The sequence below is a fragment of the Geospiza fortis genome, unplaced genomic scaffold, assembly GCF_000277835.1.
Source record: "Geospiza fortis unplaced genomic scaffold, GeoFor_1.0 scaffold12, whole genome shotgun sequence".
In the NCBI taxonomy this organism is placed as follows: domain Eukaryota; kingdom Metazoa; phylum Chordata; class Aves; order Passeriformes; family Thraupidae; genus Geospiza; species Geospiza fortis.
This window is the reverse complement of record NW_005054323.1, coordinates 1,339,228-1,365,142: the sequence shown is the minus strand read 5'-3', so window position 1 is coordinate 1,365,142 and position 25,915 is coordinate 1,339,228. Positions and strand designations below refer to the sequence as shown.

At 37.1% G+C, this 25,915-nt stretch overlaps 1 protein-coding gene across 1 annotated transcript in view; it reads right to left on the bottom strand.

The window, feature by feature from the left end:
* The window catches only part of LOC102045458 (TLE family member 1, transcriptional corepressor), an 85,062-nt gene that overhangs the window by 13,483 nt on the left and 45,664 nt on the right, over positions 1-25,915 (bottom strand). The window contains exons 9-18 of the mRNA XM_031056870.1: positions 20,966-20,982; positions 19,980-19,998; positions 17,908-17,998; positions 14,811-14,864; positions 13,037-13,189; positions 12,053-12,197; positions 11,174-11,364; positions 9,664-9,740; positions 2,087-2,234; positions 187-434 (exon numbers count right to left, since the gene is read on the bottom strand). Coding sequence (XP_030912730.1) covers positions 187-434; positions 2,087-2,234; positions 9,664-9,740; positions 11,174-11,364; positions 12,053-12,197; positions 13,037-13,189; positions 14,811-14,864; positions 17,908-17,998; positions 19,980-19,998; positions 20,966-20,982 — 1,143 coding nt within the window. The remainder of the gene's footprint in view (positions 1-186; positions 435-2,086; positions 2,235-9,663; positions 9,741-11,173; positions 11,365-12,052; positions 12,198-13,036; positions 13,190-14,810; positions 14,865-17,907; positions 17,999-19,979; positions 19,999-20,965; positions 20,983-25,915) is intronic.

Genomic DNA, 25,915 nt, shown 5'->3' with positions numbered 1-25,915 from the left:
GATATCTTCCGAGACTAGGCTGAAACTACCAAAACTAGTTTCTGCCTGACTTGGGTGTAAACCCACTGTCCCTGAATAAGAGACACTATTTACTTTGCTGTTATAAACCCTATTCAGGGAGATAAATATTTATGCAGCTGTCCAAAGAGTAACTTCTATTAAAATTTTCTGTAAACAGCGACTCACCTGACCAATGTCTGGTTATGCAGATCCCACACTGCAATGTTCCCATCACTGCAGCAGGAAAAGCACACCTTGGAGTCAGGGCTGATAGCCAGAGCATAGCAGGCAGGTGCTGAGGATGTCAGCTCTGCTTTTATACGAGGTGTTGGAGCTGCCAGGTCCCATATGGATAATGTGCTGGCTTCCCCGCCAACGATGAGGGTGCATCCATCGGGCAGCAATTTACAGGAGCGGATGTAGTTATCTCTGTTCTGTACAACACAAATCACCTCAGTTATGTGCCTGCCAGTAATGACCACTAATATAATTCTGACTGCATCAAAGTTGCAAGCAGTGTGGTACTTTTTCCATTACCAAAGTACTGAAGAGGAGCCAGCAGATCTTAAAAGGTTGGAAACACCTACTTCTCATCACTAATTAGAAACTGCAGCTGCAGAAATTAAAATTGCAGACTCCTGTTGCCACAGTCTACTCTGTTTCAAACGTGACAAATGGCAAGTTTTCTATCTCATTACACAAAAACAGAGCCAAAATAAGCTTACTTTTCTGCAAATGTACTCCATCAGTGAAGGTCACCAACAATAGAAATATTAAAGCAAATGACCTTTCATTTGGCATTTATCAGCCCTATATGAAAATGTCGTTCTAGTCTCATGCGCTTCAGGTTTTTGAATTTTTCTTTCAAATACTATTTTGCATTCACAGTATTAAAGCTGAAAGATTAAGGATTCCTGTATTGATCCTGTATTTATGTTGGTCCTTTGTTGTTCAACATTACTCTTATTTTACACATTCATGATGTTATTGTTGATTTGAGAGGTACTGTGGGGGAGTTAGTGACAGAAGACATTTCTACCTTTCCTTATTACAGCCTTGCTTGACTGGCAACAGTTTTTTTATAAAATTGAGGATTAAGATCTGTAACTCAAGACAGAAAAAAACACTGCAAGAATTAGTTAACAGAATTCCTACTATGATATATTTTTTTAATTTGCAGCAAAGGAGCAGGAAGTAGGGCAGTGAAAATGTTGATTTAATCACTCATTACTGCTTGCTCCCTGACTTAAATGAAGGCTCTTCATCCAGACAGATACACATGCCACAGAACAGAACACCTATTCAACTTCACTATTACTACTCAGCAAAATGATAGTAGTAAAGAAAGGATAAAAGGTAAAAAACCCCACCACATTTAATTGGATCTACACTAAAGCCAGAATTTTCATTCAAAATACACATTGCTGTGCTTGACAACATTAAGTCTTCTCAGTTAACACTGCACAAACCTCTATGCAGCTTCTAGTGAGAAGCATCTCTTATTGAGCCATTACTTTTTTTGAGTTAGCTTTTCAGCTACTTATACTATTGCACCCAGTCCCTTTTGTAGCCTGCACATGTGAAAATGACCAGCCTATATGTATAACTAGCGGATCATGAACAAAAATCATAGCAAAACTTTAAGTGACCTTTGGTACTGTGTCACATTATTCCAGTATGTGGCTGCTATCATCTTACAGAAATGAGGTTTTCGCTCCTTGTGTGCGTGAAAGAACTAGGAAGGTTCTCTGCAGCCCTGCATAAGACAAGCTATATTCCTTTTAAACTCATGCACAAAAATCACCAGTATAACTAGAAAGGGAAAAAATACTGTGTTTTATTCAAAACATGACATACACATTCTATTGAGAAATCTGATCTAATCTGTTATTTGATCCTTAGTGATAATTATCACTAAACAAACCAGCACTATTCTCTGTAACACTGTTATGTACTGAAAAAAAAAAGACACCAGGAAAGAGATCTGCCTGCTATTTCCTTCTAATATGAACAAAATCCAAAAAAGGACTTTCTTTTGAGTCTCTGAGGAGAAGCTACCCTTGTGTATAAATTCCTGTTCACCTACCAGGCAGTCCAGCTGAGAGACAGGGCTCTTGTTGCCAGGCTGACTGATGTCCCAAACCTTGACACACCCCTTCCCACCCGTGTACACGTGTCTCGTGGGGTTGCTGATGGTAACTGCACACACAACTTCCCCGTGGTTCAGGGTGAAAGAGAGAAGACAAAACATTTTAAAAAATCAGCCATTACAGAACTACAGTGCAAGAAAAACACAGTATTTTAATTTTAGCTCTTTGCCACTCATCTCACAAAAATCAGAGCTACAGTGCCAAGTAATGCAGGCAGATGAAACCTCAGATGGAGACAAAGATTCACAATAGAAATTTTCAGCTTGACTCAGCTGAAATATTTGTGTAATGGGAAAGCAGGTTAAATTCCACCCTTAACTCTACAGACCAAGGTCACGGCTGCTATCCCTCAGCCACTTGGACAATCAAAAGACCTTTCAGCCCTTGGTTTCCAGCTAGCAGTTGCAAGTCTCATCACCACAAGTACTACAGCAGCAGTCCCTCACCAGGCACTACTCATCCTTCCATGAGGCTTGCACCTGTTGCCTTGTGGTACCATAAGACAAAGTTTTGCTTGATTCCTGCACCTCATCCGTAAGATCACCACTGCCTGTACTCATATACCCCTCTTTCCAGCTGGTAAGTAGTGCTTTAGAAAATAGAAACGCAGAAAATAGAAACACAGAGTGGTTGCACACAGATTTCATCAGAAATCTGATATCATCTACTCATAATTATGCTTTCTTGATTATGTACATTGAAAAACCTGAAAGGCTCAGTTTTCCAGGTACTTTTGGCACTTCAGAAATACCTTTTATTTGTATTCATTGCATGGTTTCCAGTATGTGGAAACTGAGGGTCGAGGAAGTGACATTCTAGCACTGAGTAAAAACACTCCTCAGGGAAAGTACATGAAATTATTTTTTCATGGTCACTGAAAAGTAAGTCAGCTCTGCTCAAGGGCAAGGGCACAAATCCCAACTAATAAAGGTTTCAGGTGCAGGAGGGGTTCTTTGTTTGCTTATTTTAACTACTAATGAAAATGCTACTGCAAAAGGCTGGCTTTTGCTATACTAGTGAGCTCCTTTTCTGTTACTTCTGTTGTAAGTGCATCCATAGCTCATGCTTTTGATGCTGTTGTTACATCAACAACATCCTTCAAGAGGCCGAAGTGGATAAAAAATGCTGAGATGAGTATTCTTTTTTTGGTTTTTCCACTAATAAGATGCCATCTCCCTACTGAAGCATTTATTTTTCTAATATATTCTTTTGTTCAGAACTTCCCCTTATTTTCCAAATCTACTTTCTTCCTCGGAAATCTTCAATCACTTTAGTTTAACTATTAATACCCCATCCATCTTCCAAGAACCTAACAATAGATATTTCTATTAAATCTTCTGCCCTGAATAATAAGCTAGTATTTTCAAGGTATTTTATTACATGTTCCCAAGTATCACACAGTTTGAAATGAAGGAACAAGGAAGAGGCCTGATTCGGGAACAGACATCACAAAGCAACAGAATCTGCTCTGCTCCTGGGTGTAAGATATTCCTTTGAAAAACCATGAGGAGAGATGAAAGAACTCCATAGCTCTTTCATACAGAAACTAAGACTGGAAACAGTCAATCTATGCAATATCACAGTTTTTTCTTAAGTGAAAGGCAAAAACTGGTTAACAGTAACTGCTCTTAAACAGAGGAGAAATGAATAGTACATATGTATGCAATTCCTGTTCTCATTCATGTTTCCTGGTTGGGCGTATAAGCAGAAAGCTTACTCAGAGAGTACACAGAAATAGAGAACGAGCAAGTGCAAAAGATGACATCTTTTTTGGCACAGAAATGTCAGGAATGGGAAATGTAAGGTAAGAAAGGAAGGGCAATGTTCACAAAGCACACAGTATATCAAATGTATTTTGTCCCTTGGGAACCTTTCTGTCCTTTTCTATGAAGAATTTAAGTAATGATAAAGGTTTAACTAGAAACCCATTGCTTTCTGTGAAGAAGAAGAGAGACAAGATTGTAGGTAGGTCCTACAAATCCCTCCTTTGAATCCCAAAGTAGGTATTCACTAAACAGATCAGACACGGGGCAGGAGAGAAAGCAGAACAGAAGTGGCAACAAGGCTGCTTGAGGCTGAACTGCTCAGGTTCATCTACAGAATCCAACAAAAGAGTCACAGCATTAAGACACTGAAAAGTTTTGCCCATCCTGGGCTCCAGATCAAAGTCAGTTGCAGAGTATTTGTTAGCAGTAAGAGTACAAAGAACCATATAACTTTGAAGTTTCAGCCCACCCTTGCTTTTATCATGGACTGAAGCAAAACAATTAAGCATGTATTAGTAATTTTTTTCCAGCATGTCCAAGATTAATAATCTACTTGTCCATGACTTTTTTTTTAATTTGAAGGTTACAGCTTAAATGTTCTGTTCAATTCAAAATATCTAGTTTTGAAATGCTTAGGTGCATACACAGAGCTCCTCAGTTCTTGCTGAGACGGGGTGTGAGGAAGACAATAGAAACATTTTTCAAGTACTTCCTGTTTACTGTAGAACTGTAGTGACTCTTATGCTTTGAAACATCAGAGGCCTACCACTGTATTTTTTAATCATGTAGAATTTTACCATTATGTTTATGTTTAAAGAGAGGCTATACTAATCATAGAAGCAGTCCCACTTTTTTAGCATTTGCTTCTAAGTCTGGTTGATCAGGACACAGGATGACTGAGTTTGATGGCCTAACAACCAGACCAGTTTCTTACAAGCCAAGACAGCTTTTTCTACAGTGCAACTTATCTGCACTCCACTGTAAAAAGAAATGGCTACACTTTGCCAAACCCCTCTGCCAAGACAAGCACACAAAACAGTAAATGTTCCTGTTTGCTTTGGGATATGTCGCATGTAATGCTGACATCATCACTACCACCATACTTGTGGTATGGTAGTCTAGTGACTCGTCTCTGCTAGATATTATGGTAAAACTTTTGTTACACAATACTTTTTAACCTTGAAAAGGCTTGCATGGTTTGCCAGACTGACACTCCAGAAACTCCCTGGACAAGGAAAACTGTCTGTCTCCAGAATAACACAGGACCAGAGACAGCAGGAGTGCAAATGATTATTTGCAGCTCAAATGCAGCAGCCTTTGGCTTCCTCTTCATCATGTGAGAGAGATCCTGCTACTTCTGGGGAGGACTGGACTTACAGGTCCACACCTACAGAAGATTCAATTTTTAGTGCACTAGACATATTCACAGGCCTCAATTCTCAAAAATTACAAGAATTTTCATTATCTAACCTCATAGGAGTCAACAACTAGCAAAATCTGGCAAATTCTTGAGTTCCCTAAAGCTCAGGACTTAACAGGCACCACTCGAGCCCCCCATTTTTCTTTTAGAACTGACCATGTATGCCAGAAACTGCTGTTTAGTCTCAAGACCAGCACAGTTTTCTGTCTCACTCAGAACATTCTGTCTGTATGAAAGATGGCTATCCTATAATGGATTCCATGATTATCTCTCTTTGGTCAAAGGAGAGTCCTTCCTTGTGTTGGGCTAACAACAAACAAAGAAAATTATCTTCTAAAAATGCAATTAAAATATGCAATATAAAAATAAGCTAAGTACATATCAACTAATACATATCAACAGAATATTACAAGAACAATTACAAGACCAACGTCTGTGCCTTTTGCTTCAAAGAGTTCTGAGAAATAGTATACTTATATTATTTCTGAATAATGGAAATAGTCTTCTGAATTACTGCATCCAGGGACTTCTCTCACATGTGTCAAAGCAGTACTGAGAACCCTCAGAATTCCTATGCACAGCAACATGGTTGAGTGATACTAATACAAACCAGTTTCTCAGCTTAACTTTCAAATTTCCAAATAAGTATACAGCAAGTATCATCTGACATGCTGAGGAGAGTTTAGGCTAATTAATTCACTACCCAAGAGTATAGCAAATTAACTAAACTATCTGCCAGCTACTCTAAGTATTCAGATTGATGTACAAATGCACACAATTCCTGCTTACTAAAGTAATGTCTTAAAAAAAAATCCCTTAAAAACTTCCACTTCATCCCTTCAATTCAAACAGACTACTTTAACTTGCAGAACAGTACCCCCAACAGCAAAACACGAAAGCAAAAAGTTCCTTCCATTTGCAACTGCATTTTGCTTTCAGCTTTTCTTTGCACTGCAGCTCATTTTTAATTGTAGTTATCACAAGAAACCATGAATATCTGAGTGTGTTGTTTCATCATATAGAACAAAATGCCAAGAAACAAGGATACACATATTTGTACAGAAATGACTGAATTTTCATCTTCAAACACGTCACCAAATGATTCTATTTAGAGATAAATGGCAGGGATGCACACAGCCCTTAATCTCCTATAATACAGTAAATTTAGCCTTCCTTTACAATACCTCTCATTGTACATTCACTGTAAAAGTATGAAGATCTGAAGAACAGAACAGAACTGAAATCAAGCAATTCCAAAAGAGTATAATATACCTCTCCACAAACACAGTGAAAAGTCAACTTCTAAGTAGAAGAAGGAAGATTTAACATTTACTATGTAAAGTTTCCCTTTCCTACTAAAGTAAGAAACATATATTTTTAGCTATTTTCACTGCCCAGGAAAACATGCTACAAATGAAATTGAGAAACATATTTGTTCTCAATACTAACATTAATTCAGAATTTTAGACACCAGGGAAGCAGTACTGTGGACATAAATCTTACCACTAATCTTGAAACTCTGTATTTAGTCCAAAATCCAGCTGTTAGAAGGCATGGTTCACACAAACCCGAAATCCATAAGAATGTTATTTCAGCAGCTATAGAATACTAAAAGCTAAGTACTTGTTAGAAAGACTATGCAAAGCAAAAAAACTATGAAAAAAAAAAAAAAAAAAAAAAAAAAAAAAATTAGAGAAATGCACCAAAAACTTACAGTCCAGGGCATATTTAAATGCATCAGAACAAAAGCATTCAGGACTCAGACACCACATGTTCATGTCCAAGTGGGTTTTTAACAGGCTACACATTTTTCTAACAAGAAGGTCTAACAGAATACACAAGGCTTACAGAAACCTGGGTGCTATCAGAAGTGTCTGTCCTTTAGAAAGAAGGGAGCATGATTTTCTCTTGGTGAAAAAACAGTATAATCATAACCATTGATAAAAAATGTGCAGCCTAAAGCATACACATATGAGTGGGGATTCAATAGTTCAATTTAAAAATTCTCTGTACCACTTGCAACAAGACTCACTAAAACTTCACATCTAATAAAACAAATTCAGTGTGTCACTGTAGTGGCAATCAAGAAAAAGGCTGACTCTAAACTTGCATGATAATATCTGCTCTCTACAGAGACTACAGAAGAAAAACCTGAAGTAGGTGAGATACTTGCAAATGCTGCAGGTAGCAGACAGCATCTAGCCAATCAAGACTAGAACATGAGATTGTTTTATAGCTGCCAATGGAAAGACAATTCCACGAGTTTATAGACATTTTAAACTTGCTTCACTAAGATAAGCAAAGAAGTAATTTTAGAAGAAATGTACAAGTAACATGAACACAAAAACTCCCAAACATTGTAAAACACATTAAATGAAGGGAGTATGTATCAAAGTAGGCAATATATGAAGCAGTGTGAATAAAGTGATTAAAACATTAAAAAAACCCAAGCAACCCCCACAGTTTCCCCCCATCCCAGAGTAATTCAGCTAAATTACCAGGATATAAAGTAGAGCATATACATACGCTGTCCTTGAACAGTGTAAGATCTAGAACTCAGCCACAGAAAACTTCTGTGAACAAAATTTCTGAACAAAATTAGGTTTCACTAGATTACAATATAAAGTATTGCAAGGCAATGAAATATATGTTATTGAAAGCTTATGAACACACTTGTTTAGAAGTAAAAACATAGAGCCACTCAATTATGTGAATTTCAAAAGCATTTAATTTAAGTATGCCAAATTCTGTGAAAGTCAGCAAGACTGTCTGAGTTTTGAGTACAAAGCCTGATCCTTACTGCACTAAATTTAAATACACCACATTTGATACACAACACCAACTCATTGAGCCCTCACTTCACCAATCTTGTCAACACACCATCAACTCTAAGTACAACCAAGATTTAACAGGTTTCTCACACTGTCAACAGATAGCTGAGCCTATTCCCAGAAGCATGGTGGATAACCACAAAAACACATTCAGGATGGCTTTCCAAACTAAGTCTGCTGCTTCCCTATTGTTATAGGAAAAAATCATAAGTAAACATACTTTTTTTGGCCTGTAATCTGGTATCCTTTCCTTTGCAAGACTGACATTAGAAGGTATCACTAGTCCAAAATCAAAGCAAACAGAAATGTGTGAGTATATAGTTTTCACCACAGCCTGTCTGGCAACTTAGCATCCTAAAAGTAAGTTTCTAAATGTTTCCTGAAACTGCAAAAGGAAAAATTAAATACAGAGTGGTAAATAGATATTATGAAACATGAACATCCCACAGGGAAAGTCCAATGTGTTAAATAAGTTTCAAAATTATGTAAGTAGCTAGCTAGAGAAAAACTACTCTAATTGCAAGTTCCTGTTGAATGAGAAGTCAGGACTGACTGCCAAGTGTGAACAAAGAACAGGTTCTAACAGAGTGTTGAAAAAACTGTTAGGAGTTCTCTCTGCCTCATTCTCTCCAGAAAAACAGCTGAGTTAAATTTGCTCTGTTAGTACCCACATAGACTACATGTTCAGAAATACCTAAACATTAACTGTGTATTTTCAGAGGTCATACATGCTCATGAGTCTACTGCACTGGTTAAGTTCAGGGTCAATGGTCTACCAAAGCCAAATTACTGAAACATTTCATGTATGCTGCTGAACTTATTTTATTTAAACATTAATAAGTCACAGCATCACAGAACCATTTTATTTAATAACTGCTTCACCAATAACCAAAACTTTTAAATAAAAATACTTATTGTGGAAACTCTTCTACATCTATGCACCACCTGCTCCACAACTGCTTCATCATCCTTTTGCTCTCCAGCTGCACTCACACAAAAGTTCTAAATAGCTTGCTCCATTATGCAAAGTGTGTGTAATCTGTTGCTAAAGTAACTGCTCCAGATACCTCATGTCAGCAGTTGCAGACTCCCATGCCTGATAAAACAAGTGCCAGACAAGGAGTCTGCAAGTTTGCAATATACACTTATCCTGATGTAGTGCAAATTCTAGTTTCAACATATTTTTATCTAACACATTTTACCACTATTTACCGTTTAGTTTGTCATCCCCTTAACTTTCCCCAGAAAGAATGAAATAAAAAAACCCCTTAACATATACCTTCAACGGCTTGGAAATAGGTATATACACACGTGTTTTGGGATATGACAACTACCATTTGAGAACTTTTATGCTGTAAGTTTTACCTAGAGAAGTCTAAAACACCCTCTTAAAAACAACCAGACACCATCCCCTTTGAAATCCTTGTTCACTGACAAATATAACTTCATTCCCTCTAAATATTGCAGAAGTTACCAAAATGTTAAAAGTTACTTACGGTTTTCCCCCAGGAATCCCTGCGAGATTTGGAGGGATTCCAGGTACTCTCATGTGAGGAGGAGGATCAAACCCAACCTGACAACAAAAAATGAATTAATCTTACACTTGGAATTTCTCATCCATTTCTCAGCAGATCTCTTTTCTCCACTCCCAAGATACTATGCTTTTAACCAAAAGGTGGCTTTTACCCACAGTATCAGATAACTGCACGACCCTCCACAGGGGGGGCAAAATCCAGACCTTTTCCCTGAGCATTCTTTTGATAGAAGCACTCATACGAAAGCAGAAAATAATTTAGCATGCATTCACACACTGAGCATTACCCAACAGTCCGGGTTAGCAGGGAGAGTCCTGTGTTAGCCCTGGAATCAGAGTCCATGACAGCAACAAGCTATGCCAGTGCTTTTCACTCCTGAGAGAGCTAGCACGTACTCAGGCTGGCACAGTGTGGTGCTGGAAAGTAGCTCTGGGCCCCAGCTAGGATCTCAATGCCTCCACAGCATTCTGTGTGGGCACAGCAGCTGAGAGATCTCTCAGACACATTGTGGGGTGCAAACAAGCTCATCCACAGCTTAAAAAACCAACATTCTCTTTACATACTGCAATTTCACTGAATTTTTATATCTTGAGTATGTTTATCAACTAATCCAAGCAGAAAAAGTTGACCAAAAAGACTTAGTTTTTCTTCTGAACATTATACTAGAATAAACATTGTTATTGCTTTAAAGGGAGGGTGTAAGCTATTTAAAATTTGTACATTTTCACACAAAAGTCTTGTTTACCAGTTTGAAAAAAAATGGTTATAGAAAGAGTAATGAGAAGTTGACAAGCATAAATCCAACTTTGCAAACTTACAAGTAGGTAAGTTTATGGCAGCTTTCTGCATAGAAAAAGCTCATGTTTACAGAGTCCTCCCTAGGTTATTCTGTGTGACAGCCACTATAACCACAAGGTTCCATTTACTTGCTACACCCACAACAGCAACTATTCTTAACACATTTGATCTCAGAGCTCCAAAATAGGTACTGCCCAATTTCTCAGATTGATTTCCACAAAAACCCAAAAAATAGGTACAGAGACCCAGATAAAATAAACTTTTACATGCTTCAAGATTAATTTGTTATGTCTATATGGAATACAAATATGGTTCGGCAATCAAAAAGCAGATGTCCACAGCTACAGTGAAATACTTTGTGTGTACCAAAACTACTTTTTCATTTACAACCGCACAAAATAATTTTTTGGCCTTTATTCATCAGTTAAAGCCCTGATGAAGGTGAAAGACAAAGAAAACATATATTAATACACTGAAATTCTTTGTTTTCAAGGTGCAAATTTGTTTCTTCAGCCACACAGCAAAGTGAAGCATGCAGTGAAGCATGCAGTGAAGCTGTCAAGCCTCTGGCACTGTTTTGAGTTGGGAATTCTGCAGTGCTAAATGAAGCATGCAGTTTTTCTCAGTGAACCACAACTCACAGGACTGAGACTGCATGCAACGTATGGCCTACCATAGGAGATCTTCCATAGGCAACCACGGCAGCTGCAGCAGCAGCAGCACTCATCTGGGGTGACATATTGTGCAGACTGGCATAGGCTGCCCCTGGACTGGTTAACTCTCCGTTCATGCCAGCATGAGGTACCATTCCAAATGGAGCAGGGTATGGTCCTGGTACTGCCAACGGTGTCCGCAAACCTGCAGCTACAGAATCATGAAATTAGGTGGGTTTATTCATGTATTCCTGTACACAGGAAAGAAGCCCCTTTTTTTCTCCCCTAAAACACCTTACCTTCCCCCCTGTCAAGAAACATTGCCATAATTTGTCAGTACCACCAGCTCTTCTCAGTGTAAATAAGATCTACTGAAGTCTGAACTTGCTGATTACTTCTAGCAATCTCTTCTAGCATTACCTATTTCCATTTCTGTAATATTCCCCTGTTTACATTAATCTCTTCTTTGCCAAATTAAGCAGTAAAGCTGACAGACATGGTTTACACAGCTCATGTCTGAAGCAACTGTGTGTACCAGCCTGAATAGCAAAAGTAAACTTCCCCCGGCATTTGTCAAGCTGTGCACTGCAGCAAATATTAGTAGACTCACACAAAGACTGTAGAAGAGATTGCATGCAGAATAAGTACCAGAAACTTCTGAGAAGTCTTTTTATATTACATTCAGTCTCTGGATTATTTGCAAAAAAAGATAAAGACAAAAGTAAACAAAGAAGACTAAGAGACAGAAAGATATTCAAACTCCTGATAATCCAAACATCTGCTTCTCATCAAGCCTTCTCTTGATATCAAGAACAAAGCAATATATTTAGTTAGCAGTCACATGTGTAAAAAAAAGATTAATTCTAGAACCATAAAAAACCATGAGGTAATGCATTTACCAGCTTGGTTAACCAGAGGGTCCATTGTTGGAGGTTTGCCAAGGCCTGGACGGAGTCCTGGAGTTGCACTAGTGCCTGGGGTTGGCACATCACCTCGAGGAGTTGGTGTGCTGGATTTCAGAACAGGCGTGCTGGCTTTTTCATGCTGGTATCATTAAACAAATTAAATGAGTATTATTTTTAATCCAGGCCATATTATACAATTTATCACAACAGCAGCTGGGATGCTGGGCACCTACTACCTAGTCCCTCAGCCAATTTTCATAAATCCACAAAATGCTGACAACATTAACTCGTGAGAGAGAAATGTTGACCTTTTTGATTGCTGCCAAAATTAAAATAAGAAACGTAGAAAGTTATTTTCCCTCTTCTACTGACATATAAAAAGGAATGCCTGAGCTAATTTTTTTCTTCAGGAAAATACAGTATGCATTACCAAACCACTTTAGTTTGAAATCATTAATATCTCAATTATTCTTTGACAAAGAAAATCTAACTGCAAAAACCAAAATATCACCATAGTTGAGAGTATTAAAAAAATATGACACAGAATCAGATCAAATTATTAGGGATACTACAAGAGAAAGTCTCCAAGGAATAACAGCCTATTTAGAAGAGCTTAACAAAAAAGTCTGAAGAACTTCTTAGTGATTTTTACATGCCATGGTGGTTTTACATGCCATGTAAAACCATAAGTTATTGCTTCCAAAAAAACCACCAACCCAGTGCTTAAGCAACTCTTGCTCCTTGTAATAAATTTGCAACTCATTTGACAGAAATGTAGAAAATAGAAGAAATCAAAACAAGGCAGAAAATACTGCTGAGGAAGAAAGCTCAATAATACTCTAAAGATCTGGAAAACAGTAGGCAATGGCAGCCTCAGATGTTTAATGAGGGGTAATTTGTGCCACAAGTAGTTGCAGAAAAGTGGAGAGTCAGATTTTCCAAGAAAGAAGACTAGCTGGACCACTGACTGCTACCTACCAGACCCATTTCCTTGGATTTGAGGGAAGTGGAACTTCCTGAAGAAGCTGTAGATGCTGGGCTGCTGGAGGCATCCTTCTTCAGTAGGCGGGCTTTATCGATACCATTTTCACGTGGTGAATGAGTGGGACTTGCCCTTGGGGAAGAAGGATCCTAGAAGCAATGGGAAGGGAAGAACAGCATAGAACTGTGTCATAAACTGGTACACAAACAACGCTAAGGAGTCTGTGGGAGAAAAAAAACAAAAAAAACCCACCAAACTAGAAGAATTTAAACAGTAAGTGCAAATGACAAGACATTTTGTAATCTTTGTAGAAAAAAAGCTGAAATCCCTTCATCAACCTAGAGAAGTACATGAAGTCATATAAGCAATCTGTTTTTATTGTACACTACATGTAATCATAAATTGTTTTCAAGCACAGAGCTTGCAAAGTATACCTACATACAAACTAAAGCAAGTGCAGCAAACGTAGTAAGAGCAAGGAAGACCAACAGAAACTGCAGTGACTTGACACAGTTTTTATCATGTATGTTCTCCATGCTCTGCTAGCTGCAATAAACATTTCGATAATCTCTTATAGGTGATAAAGACCTTGCTTATCTCTACCTTCAGAAGAAGAGGCAGACTCATGCCTTGACAGATTTCACAGAGTATTTTGAGTTGGAAGAGACCCACAAGGATCATTGAGTCCAGCTCTTAAGTGGAATGGCCCATACCGGGATCTTTATATGCCATAATAGCTGACACATTTTTGCTAAACACCATCTGCAATTGCCTTGCCCCTTACATCTACAAAAAACTGAAATCACCTCTCAGGTGATTATTTTTCTCTGTTCCAGAGGCACACTCTGCATTTACTTGAAATATGAACTTGAAATAGCCAGCCCCATGAGTTACAATGCTATCAGAGCTCTCCAGGTTCTCCACGCTCCTCTGGCTCATAAGAATAGCACCAGGGAGAAATCACACCTCAAAAAAGGGCAGTAAGTCTACTGACTGATTATTAGGCAGTTTCATTGTAAGCCAACCTTCTGAAAGGATTACTAAAATCACTAGTTGGACACCCATTTTTCTACTTGGCTGACAGTGTTTGGGCACCTTGGGCTACTGAGGGCACTTCTCTCCCTACCAGCTTCTCTCCATGTGCTTTTCACAGACCTGAAGAACCTCATTACCATATTCAGGCTTCCTAAATCTGTGTGTTATATGAAATAAAAGATGAAGAAAAGGGAGCACGCATCCCTTTACCTTGATGCCATTACCGAATCTCAGCCCTGGAGAAAAAAAAAGTGTCTATAATCTTGTAAAAGTGTCTACAACCTTGCAAAATAACTTCATTCTAGAAAAAGAGCATTTCTGGAAAATGTCTTTAACTTAGGAGATTAAAATACAAGCAATTTTTAAGGTACTCTTTTAATAACAATCCTACTATGAAATACAACATTAGACAATGTCTTCCTTTTTCATTCAAAGATGGGAGTTTGAAAACCTCAGCCTTCCACACGCAGTTCACCACAACTCTCTAGACTACAGGGCAGCTGTGAAGTGTCAGAATGTTAACTGCAGAGAGAACAGACCTGGACAAAGCAGCAGAAGAAAAAACTGAGAAGGCAACCAGATAAATCTCAGAGAAAGACATAGTACTAATAAAAAGGAGAAGTTGTGAATATTTTAACATATCCACAGAGGATTATTTTTCTTCTAACAACTAAATGTACTTTTCACCTTTCACCTTTGGGCAAACGTCAAGACTACAAAAATGAAAAAAGTTACCTCATTGGATACATCTACAACCAAGTTATCGTCACTCTTGTCCCCATCACTGTCCTATTAAAAATAAATAAATATAGTGTTCATTTCAATTAGTACAATAAGAGCCCAGACAGAAACACTATGCATCTACTCAGACATTTTTTGTTTTTCCTAAACAAAAAACAAACAGCCTTTCATTAAGTTATTAGCAGTAGGGACAATAATTAAAAAAGAAACACGACACCTTATTTCTGCTATAATAGTAAAACCCAAGAAAGGTAGAACTAGTTGAAGAATGGGGATCTCACCATCAGTGCAAGATGGTCCAAAACCCCTCCTTTAATACCATCATAAACAGTTTTATCACTTCTCCTAAAAGAGAAAGATACTCTGTTCATACACTAAACTTGTGTTAATTTAGAGAAAGTACTGTTTGTGCATACCTGGAAAAACACCAAAAAAACAGATCTCAGGAAAATAGAGCTTTTTGGCATGTTTGATGAATCATCTTCCTTAAAGTGATAGTACCATTTCCCCCCTTTTTTCAGAAAGTTTTGAAATCAAAAGTTCTGGGAAGAAAAACTTCAGAAATGTCAAGGAATTTCAACATTTCTGCCCAAGAAAAGCCAAATACTTGGACATTCCTAAACAGAAATGTTCTACTGCAGCTTGTCAAACTGCATTTTGACTGTTTCACTTAGATTGATGTTCACCTGAGCTGGTCTACTATGATTGCTGTTACTATAGTGCCTCCTGGTCCCTCTCTCCAACAGAGGCCAGGATGCCCCAGTAGACACATTCTGATACAGAGGTCTAGTGATTTCCACAGCACCCCAGAGTGTTTCAATCAGAATGCGAGTCTTGACTCAAAATCAAACAAAGAAATGAAGTGAATGTCAAAACTTTAAATTTTTGTGGGAAGAAGTCTGACATCTCCAATAAAAGTACTTTTAGTTAAAAAGCTTCTACACAACAAACCAGGCATACAAGATTGCTCAACTATCCTCTCCACCTCTTGCTTTCAAAGTGTCTGAGCTTTCACACATAAAACTATTACTGTCTCTCACTTCAGGCCACAATGCTTTAAAAAAACAAACAAAGCCACCCAAAACCAACCAACCAACCAACCAACCAAAGGAACACCCACAAAAACTGAACTGAAAAATGCTCCCTAATCAACAGGTAGCTTCAACCCTTCCCTTCTGTTAACAGCTGAATCTTGCTCCAAGAAATAGCATATTAGGGATATTAGGGGTCCAAGAGCGCCGCTGGACAGAGAATGATCAGTCTATTTGCTACTCAGGAAGCTATCCAATCAACAGGTGAAAACAAAGGACATGGAAGCTTTAGCTCCATTTATCCGCCACCTCTTGAGAAGCATGAAGCACCCAGAAGTGCTAGAACAGGTGGGAGAATGTGGGAGAAGGGGCACTTGTTTGCCAGAAACGCCCCTCTGGAAGAGGACAAAATTAGTTGCAAAGCAATGTTTAAGTGAACCCTAGCAACTCTGTCATCTTAATAAATAGAAACTTCCTGGGACTATCAAAGCATCTCCAGTAACTTCTACTAATATCAGAAGAGTGTCCTCACTAATAAATTCATGCAGTGAAACTACATAGGTACTAGTATGAAAATAAGTCAAAAGTTAAAAAGGGGGAAAAAATTCACTTTTTATTCTTATTCCAAAAGCTACAGGTCCTACAACTCATTTATGTCCCTTTTGACAAAAGCAGTATTTCCTTGTCGCTACAAGTGATTAATCTAAAATGAGCTCAAAATCAGCAGATCTGTATTTGCTTAATTGGTGGACCTTCAAAAAACACATCTTCAAGATTAGAATAAATCTGGAACTTTCCAATATCCTTGCTTTGCTCCATTTTTTAACTTGATGCTGCCTTTAGCTGTAAAATTCATTTCAAACAAACAGAGGGCAGAAACATATTTAAAATGTGGATTAAAAACTGCTTCTACTGTGCAATAGCATCCTTTACATTTCTTTATGGTAGAAATACAAGAAAAACAAGTAAGTTAAGCTTTTCCTTCCTTTTTATATCAAGCATAGCTTAAGAATGCTTAATCTCCAAATATTAAAAATTAAAAATGCCAATAGAGTATCAAACCCTTAAAGCTGAGGGAGTAAGATGGGGAATTTTGCCAAACCCTTCTATAATCAAAACATTATTATTAGAAAGTGGTGGAAACACAACTTGTAAAGCCATTAATAGCACTAAAATATCTAATAGCTGCTCAAAGACATTATCCAAGTGGAGAGAAATTAAAATTACCCTACCAAATACTGAGAAAATAAAATGGCACCTCATTTTCTCTTGGGTTTCAGTAACCAAGAACTAATTAGTGATCTGAATCACATAAACCAGACAATTTGCCACATTATTGCTGTATCAAAGTGCAGTATGTTCTAATAGATTTGAATTTTGCTTTTCAGTACTCTCTCACACCAGTCCTAGTTTCTTAGGCCTGTTTAAGTACCATCCTGTGTTTTGGCTGAGAATTTAGACTTGAGGTCAAAAGCCTGTGTGAACCTTCTGATGTTCACTCACATTGTTGCACTGAAGTATCTCTTTAAAACCAAGCAACAGGCGAGCTAGTTAAAAATGCAGAACACAAAACCCTGAACTTTTAATATTTCAATTTGCTTTCTGCTGAAATTGCCTTATCAGCCAGAAGTAAAATTCAGTAAGTTGGTACAGCTTGACAGCATATGCAATTTGTAATGGTAATTATAACTCAGCATGGTAATAATAACTACTTATCATTAAAATTTACCAACTCCTCTCAATAACAAAATTCTCCCTTTCAAACAAACCTGCAGTTTCTAGAGGAGTCCAGAAAGAATGTCACTCAAACTCTGAAAAATACCCCAGAGCACAGTGAATCCCAAACAGCTACTCCTGTTGAGGACTATTACTTCACAATATCCTAAACTACTGAGTCACTTCTCTTCCCAGGATTTCAATCTTGTGCCTCCCTGGCACATATATTCATGTACTACTTCATCTATAGGGAAGTTGCCTTGGTCTTCACAGCTCTTTTACTCCTCATACAAGCACAGTATGTGCAAATAAATTAATCATTTCCTTGACACAGATTTGCTTACATAGTGGCTGGAATCCTTATCATCCACCTTTCTCTTTTTGATGTCATTGGCATATTCAGGGCCATTCCTGCGTTTATCTGTGCTTCGTAGACTGTCTGGGACCAACAGAGAATTACTCTGTAAAGACAAAAAAACAAGGTCAATAAAAGATTCCTTTTAGGATTCCTCCATATATTCCTAAAAACTCAAATTGATGTGATAGATGTTTTAGAAACGTGATACGTACTTAGTCTTTTAATTCAATTTAATTCAAAACAAAGTCCTCCGGGCAAACATATACAGCTCCACACATTCTAAGAAGCTTGGCTTTTCATTGTTCAACTTATCAAAAGTTTAGTTCACTTGTCAGTCACTATCTATTTAACTAATTAATTCAACTGAATTTATTGTTTAGGAGAAGAAGAAGGCTTGCAGTTTATTCATGGGCGAGTAACAAGGATTTTATTATCTTTTTAATGTTCAGATTACATATAATAAAAGAGATTTACTACACAATCTGATTGATCAGTCACTTTTAGAACATCTTTGGTACCTACACCTGCAGGTATGGACAGATAAACAGCAGCTTGCCTTTAATGCCTAAAATAACATGAGCTGAATACGGTTATGCAGTAATCAATTGTTACCTGGACTAAACTCCAATTTGATTTCTTCAACAAATGTATTGCAAACAAAGATCAAATATTTTTACTTCCAGCATAACATTCACTACTAGTGTGAAATTAAGGCTAAAGTGTTGCTTAATCAGACTTGATCTGAAAAACTGAGGCCAACACAGGCACACAAAAGACAAAAGCAAAGACTAATCTTTTCCTCAAACTACATGGACTGCTTTCATTCATGCTAAGTTATGCTAAGTACAAACTGTTGACCCAAAGAGCATTTTAGACATTTTTCAGTCACATGACAATTTGATATGCCTGTGATTCCCGATTCCCGTCTCCATCTCAGTTCCAGCTGAAGCATTAAAATGTGTTACAATGAGTTCTTTTAAGTGCAGGATTAGCATATGCAAGAGGGCAATTTGTTCACTGATGTGTTAATGCTGTGAACAATACTGAATGGGTTGAGAAAAAAATCTCCTTTCACAAAGACCTGGTAAGCCTAGATCCTAAAAGCCAAGTACATGCTTAGATAAATAAATATAGGCCCACATAAATATATAAGTAAACAGGCGTTTACATCCATACATGTATCTCTCCCAAGAGAGAAGTCTAATACCAACATGAACTTCGGTGTAAGCCCTCAAAGGACATATTTAGATCTACCCAAGAGACAGAGATATTTACTTGTAATATATCATAAACTTATACAAATAGCCAGTGAACTGTGCATTGAATAGCTTCCCCTTTAAAACCTGAAGACATCAAGACAGTTTTGCTCACACACAAATGTTTAGCCCCAAGGAGAAGGACAAGGAAACAGGGTACATAAGGCAATTTGAATCCTCTTTTTCCTAATTCAGAACCTGCACTTTAAAGCCAACTCTAAGCTCTTTTATTCATGAGTATTCAAGCTAAACAAATGCCAAAGGGCTTACATAATGCATATAGGAGGGTCTATTGAAATTCAGTATAAAGAAGCTCAAAATAATGTCTTTACCGAAATGTTTTGTGGCTAAAAGGTGGGCTTGTTGGATCATTGAACTAATTGCCTTGACAAATACATTCGGTATTTAACCCCTTATCTTCACCCAGATGCACACAAACTCAAGGATTCATTAGTCTGAAAACCATTAAAACTAATTTTCAACATTTTAATGTTAAATCCATACTGTTTGTGGCAGTAGAAACATCTTAAGAAGCAGCAGAAACACCTTAAGAACTAAGATGTCAATTAAAACTTGACCAGAGGTATTTTCCTCTTAAGCAAGAAAGTCTCTTGGTTAAGAGATCCTTTCCTTAATAAAAATAACTAAAAATATCTATTTTTCTACTGAAGAATTTAGATTAAAACAATTAAAGCAAACGCAGTAAAGAGAAAAAAAGTCAGTTCCTCACTTTAATTTTAAAAAAATGTGTGAATAGCAGAAAGGTGGCAAAGAGGCAACACTTGGAAAAAATTTAGCAAACCTGCTATTTGGAGTTACAGCTTGCAAAATATGACAACTTATAGGGATAACTACTATAGTTGATTTTTTTTCTTTTTTAATTTAGTCTACCTAGACTATGCTAACAATATTTTATACTGTTTGTCTTGTAGAATTTCAAAACTGTGAAATATAACATAGGAAATCCCAACTCCCACTGGGTCCTAAACAACAAACAAAAGTTATTAGATTTGTTTTTTCTCCAAAAGACTGGTTTCTCACACTAACATACAATTATATCCCAAGCTTATTCTGCAAAACATATCCCCTATGGTCTTTATTTACACCACTTTTCTATAACCTACCACATTAATTTAAACCACTGTTCTCTGAGATGAGAGCATCCATGCTAGGGAGCTGTTGTAGAGCAGCTCATTTCCCAACAGCTACATCAGAAACTGCAAATAAGATTGTGCTCTTTTTATGGCAAAATCTATGAGTAAGCTCAAAGATTAAAAAGTTCCTGCTTTGTTTCCCATAGAAGTTCAAGAATGTTCTAACAACTGTGACTAAAACCAGGTAAAGAAAAAACAGTTTGCTACTGTAAACTACTACCATAATTCAAACTACCAAATATGTAAGATTTCATTCAATAATGTGAAAATATGAATATTTTACAATAGTGCAAATAGTAAATCCAGAACACTGAAGAACAAATTAAATAAATGAAAATACAAGAACTGGTAAAGAGATGATCATATAAGCCTTGGGCTATTAATATCTCTTACCATTGTAATGATAAGGTTCAGAGAACAGTGAGAACAACATACTAAGAGCCACCCTTCCTCATTTTAGCTCTGGTAGAGTTTATACTTGCTGTACGTCCACTGTCAAACAGGGCCAGCCAGAAGGCAGCAGCAGCAACAGCCTCACAACATTAGAGTTTCCTCATTTTCTCTTTTGAAGAGTGATCTGTTTAGTTCTCCTAACTAGGTCTACTAACAACTGACTTATTTTCAAAAGCGGGACAAGAATTTTCAATTTGGCTGTAATTTTTTAAAAATAACTCTACAGAAATTTTCAGCTGGGATAGCTGGATAGCTCTTCAATAATGATTCAGCTTATGCAAAAAGGGCAACAATGTGTATATATATATATGTATGTATATATATATTTACACACACACACATACACACATGCAGTTTTTATTCTAAAGAGAAACTGCATAGCACCAAATTTTATTTTGTCTTAGATACATGACTGAGGATACTCCTTTCATACTTAAGAGTTCAGTTTATTAAGGATTACCAATACAATATTTACAAATCATGAAGCTCAGATCAGAGGAAGTGGTCAAAATCAGTTTCATGTGTTTTTCTATCAGAATTACCAGACTGTATAAATGCTGTACAACAGGCAACTTGTGATCCGAAAGCAACTCTGCTGCCAGCAAAAGTTAAATACTGAAACCACCAGAAGGCAAATGCGAAACAAAAACCTAGTCCTGATGCACGGAAAGAATGTCGGTTCCCTACTAAGAATATAATGTACATTATTCAAATGCACCTCTTTGACTGCCACACTGCTCCCCACAGGAACCACTTCCCAACCTCAACTATGTATGCCAGAGGTGCAGGCTGAGAGTATCTCATTTATCCCATTACCCCACTTATAATACAGCACAGACAATTCATACAGAATAGCATATACAGAACCGACAACTGACTTTATGCTGATCATTTCATCAATTAAATAACAGTATTTACGTTACATCTGTGCACATGGTTCCACTGTACCTGGTCCCAATTAAGATGTTCTCTAGTGCTGGGCTCCGTAGTCCTCTCTTTCCCCTTTTCCCCAAAGATGTGTGATGGCTTGCTCTGTGCTTGGCCATTCCCTGACTCGCTGTACATCCATCAGCCACCACAGCCAGTTACCACAGCTAGCAACTTGGGCTGGCCTGCTGTGCTCAGTAGAGCCTCTGTGTTTATTTTATTTAACCATGCATGGAACCTCTGCCCTGCCGCTGCACCACACACGAGTGCTATCTACAGATATGCACAAATGGACAGGAACAGGTACAATTCCTTGCTGAGTAGCCAAAACAGGATCAAGTCTAACAACTACACCCAAAACACCAGTTGCTCTTTGTTAGGACTCACTGACAGGAGTAGAGTAGATGCTGGAAGATGGACTTTAATATCCCCCAGATAGGCAAAAGAAGATTCCACTCAAAGCTATTCTGCTCCAGAATCATTAACTTCAATTTGCTCAATATGCTTACTGCAAACATGCATGTCAAAAACTCAAAAGCTGACTTATGAAGTCAGTAGGGTTTGTGTCAAATTACTCCTAACGGAAAGCCACTTGACATCTCCTTCTTTTCAAGTACCATTTTAATTTATATTGAGTTCACAATCAGAGGATGTTGACAAGGAATAAGTTGATTTCAGTATTTTTGAGCTGTTTGTCAAAATCAAGGTATCCATAAAAATTTTTACCAGACCTTCTCAACCCCATTGCCCTTTGTCATCAACCTTATGCTGCCTTCTATCAGCTACAAACTAAACTGCAACATAGCAACCCAGAGCTCCTATATATGAGCAATCTCTGGAGCCATTCTTTCTTCAAAAAGTCCAAGAAACATACTTGTGGTATGCTGATCAGTACCACAGACTTCCATATAACAACTTCTCTGAATTTCTCCCCCCCCATTAAAATAACTAAAACACAAAACAAAAACAGCTTGCACATAATATCTTCCTTAAAGTAGCACTCAGTTGTTCATGCCCAACTTCTCCAAGACTGGGAGATGAAGAATAGGATACAGAGCTCAGGGCACAGAATATTTTTCAACTATAGGAAAAGAGCATTTGCTTTACAAAACAATAGCAATATTTACGCTTAACAATGAAGGCAAACAAATGTCTGGGAAAATTTATGAATACTTCCTAGGCCTTAGAAAATAAGCTCAGTATTTTTTATGAGGACAAAAGATAAATACCAACTAATGTAAATCCTAAGCACACAATGAAGTAAGATTTCACTGTCTGAAAATTACTACTGTTACAACAGAGTGCATCAAAACATTTGCATTTCTGTGCTGTCCAAACAGAATACTAGAATAGTGGGAAGACAAGTGACAAATGAAAACATAAGAGTTTGAAAACTGCTGCAAGCACATTTCCTAAAGAAAAAAATGTGGATATCAAAGTTCTTTTATATTGATATCTCCCAAAGCTTTCAGATTCAGTTGCAAAACTTGCTTCCTTTGTCTGGCTTCACGGCCTGCAGCCAGAATTTGTCACATTAGAAGGGACGCCTGCATTTGCACAATAACACGACCCAGTTTGGGGCAGTTAAGAGATAAATCAGGCAAAATCCACCAGCCATTACCCACCTAGGCATGCAATTTAAACCTGACAACACAGTTTTAGCATTCATGTAGGAAGTACACTATTATTACTAACTTATGTTACTCATTACACAAATATGCATTTACCAAAAAACTTTTCTTCCTTTTACTTTCTGGAACTTCAGCTAATATATAAAAGAAAAATGTCTTGCTAATTTAGATATAACAAAAGTAGTTAAAGTGGTCAAAATAAAAATGAAACCATGCCTGTATATTAATTTATAAATACGAGAATTTCACTCATTTTGGTGTATTTCTACACATACAATACATAAAAGCTCATTACTGCTTATCTAAGGAGACTTTAAAAAAATAAATCCACATCTAATTTAAAAATTAATATGCTCCAATCTGTCACAGTACACTTTAACCCAAAGTTATGTCACAAAACCTCAATTTAAAACCCCATAGACAGGCACTAAATTTTAACTGTTTGAACTGACATTTCAAGCTTTTAGCTTTTACTGATAGTGCTTGAAGGTCATGCTAGACATATTTGATGGAAATCATACTGTAGAACTGCACAGTAATACCAAACATCATGGTGGATTTAGGTAACTTACAAACTGGCTGGGGTTTGGTGTCTTGGATGATGAAAGCATGCCTGTCAGGATTTTTAGCAGCACCATTACTTTTAAAAAGTTGTTCTGAAAATCAAATTGATTTTATCTTGATGACCCAGATGTTATAAAGTGATTTCAACCACACATAACAACCAAACAAACCTATTGCTATCCCTTGTGTACTTGAGACTCATTTCCTACTATCCTTAAAACTATATTTTACATTAAAAGAAAATTCCATTAAAAATATAAGAGAATTAGGGAAGTTTGAAGAGCCTATAATTCCCAGCTGATCATTTTAGTCATAGAGTTGAACTTAACTACCTCTTGAGTTATTCTTTCATTGAAGGTGTCCTTTACTATTAACATTTTGATGTAACAATGTATTTAAGTAATTTTAAGTTCAAGTTCACCTGTATTCAGCTATTAATTCAGCTATGCAGTATTATCCTGCACTGAGACCAAAAAGAAACTAGAATGACCATAGTGTAGTATCCAAAACTCACTGTATCCACATGGCAAAATTCCTTTATGATATAAAGACTCAGATTATTTAAAAGTTAATTATTGATAAAACCAGCATAAAAACACTGTGCTTCAGGTAAGAAGCAAGCAATCATCAGTTAGACATATGGATACAGAAGCAACTGCAGCAAAAATTTTACGTAGTTTAAGTAAAATTTACATCTATAGTAAACTAAGCAAGAGATCCTGCAACTCTCCCACAACCCAAAAGTGAGGTTTAATTTTTGATAGTTTTTCTTCCATAGGCAAAAACTACTCTCAGCTACAAGATTAAGTCAGAGTCCAAATTTCACAATGCTAAGCACCTGATTTTAAATTCAAACCCTTGATCAAGATTACTTAAAATTAAAATTAATTAAACCAAATTACATGACGGACAGGGCAGGAAGCTGGGACCAGGGCGAGGACACGAAACATAATAATCAAACCAAAACACAGAGCCACCACTAGCTGGGGATTCCTGCAGTCAACTGACAGCACTCAAAGAAGTATGTCCCACACCGAGCAAAAAGCCCTGAATAAGTCAGAGACTTCATAAAAACCCAGCTCAAAATTATTTCTGCAGATACACTGTCATTAATAACATTAAGCAAGCTGAAATGAATGCTTCTTGCTTAGTAATCTAAAACTAAAAGACTGCTGCAAAAGATATGCAGATAGTTTCCAGTAAGTAATTGTCAAGCAAGCCTTTTATATATATTAAATAAGCAGCAGTAAAAGTCAGAAGTTTAGTACTGTACAACTATCTGTCAGATAGTTTTTCCTAGTTCTTGTCTTTTGTAATTGAGAAAAGGAACAAAATAGACCCCAAATTCCCCTCTGATGTAAATAAACAGAATGAGCTTTGTTACTTGAATTAAGTTGCACGTGACCATCTCTAACAGATTAATACAGCAATATCACTTAAAACAGCATGAAAAGCAGCAAGTAGTTCTTTAGAGGGATTTTCAGAAAAGGCCAATTCTATTACACCTTATGTCTACAGGGAAAAAAGTATCACTGTAGGAATTATACCTAAAGCATAAATTAAGCAGCAATGACATTAGTATGGCTTAAACAGATGCAGTTAAAAAAAATCTCCTAGGGCCAAACACCATCATGACACATTTAAAATTCTCACATTTAAATTTCTCACCTGTTCTCCAATTCTAATTCCTGAAAATCCTAGAGACTAAAAATCTTAACCCTGGACTAAAAATGCTGTATTTGCAATGTCCTTTTTGATTTGCAGCTTTGTGCCGCCTTTCTGCCTTCAACAAGCAAACTAAAGTTCACGTTTACCTAAAAGCATTCTGCTCAGAAACAAGACTCCATACAGTCCATCAAACAGATGATCTGGTGTTCTGCATAAACCAAGACATACCTTAACAGAAAACACATACACCTTGCATCATGAAAATAACTAAAAGGAAGACAAAACAGACAAACAGCACATCATCCAATTATCACATTATTGGCAATGGAAACATCAGCAGG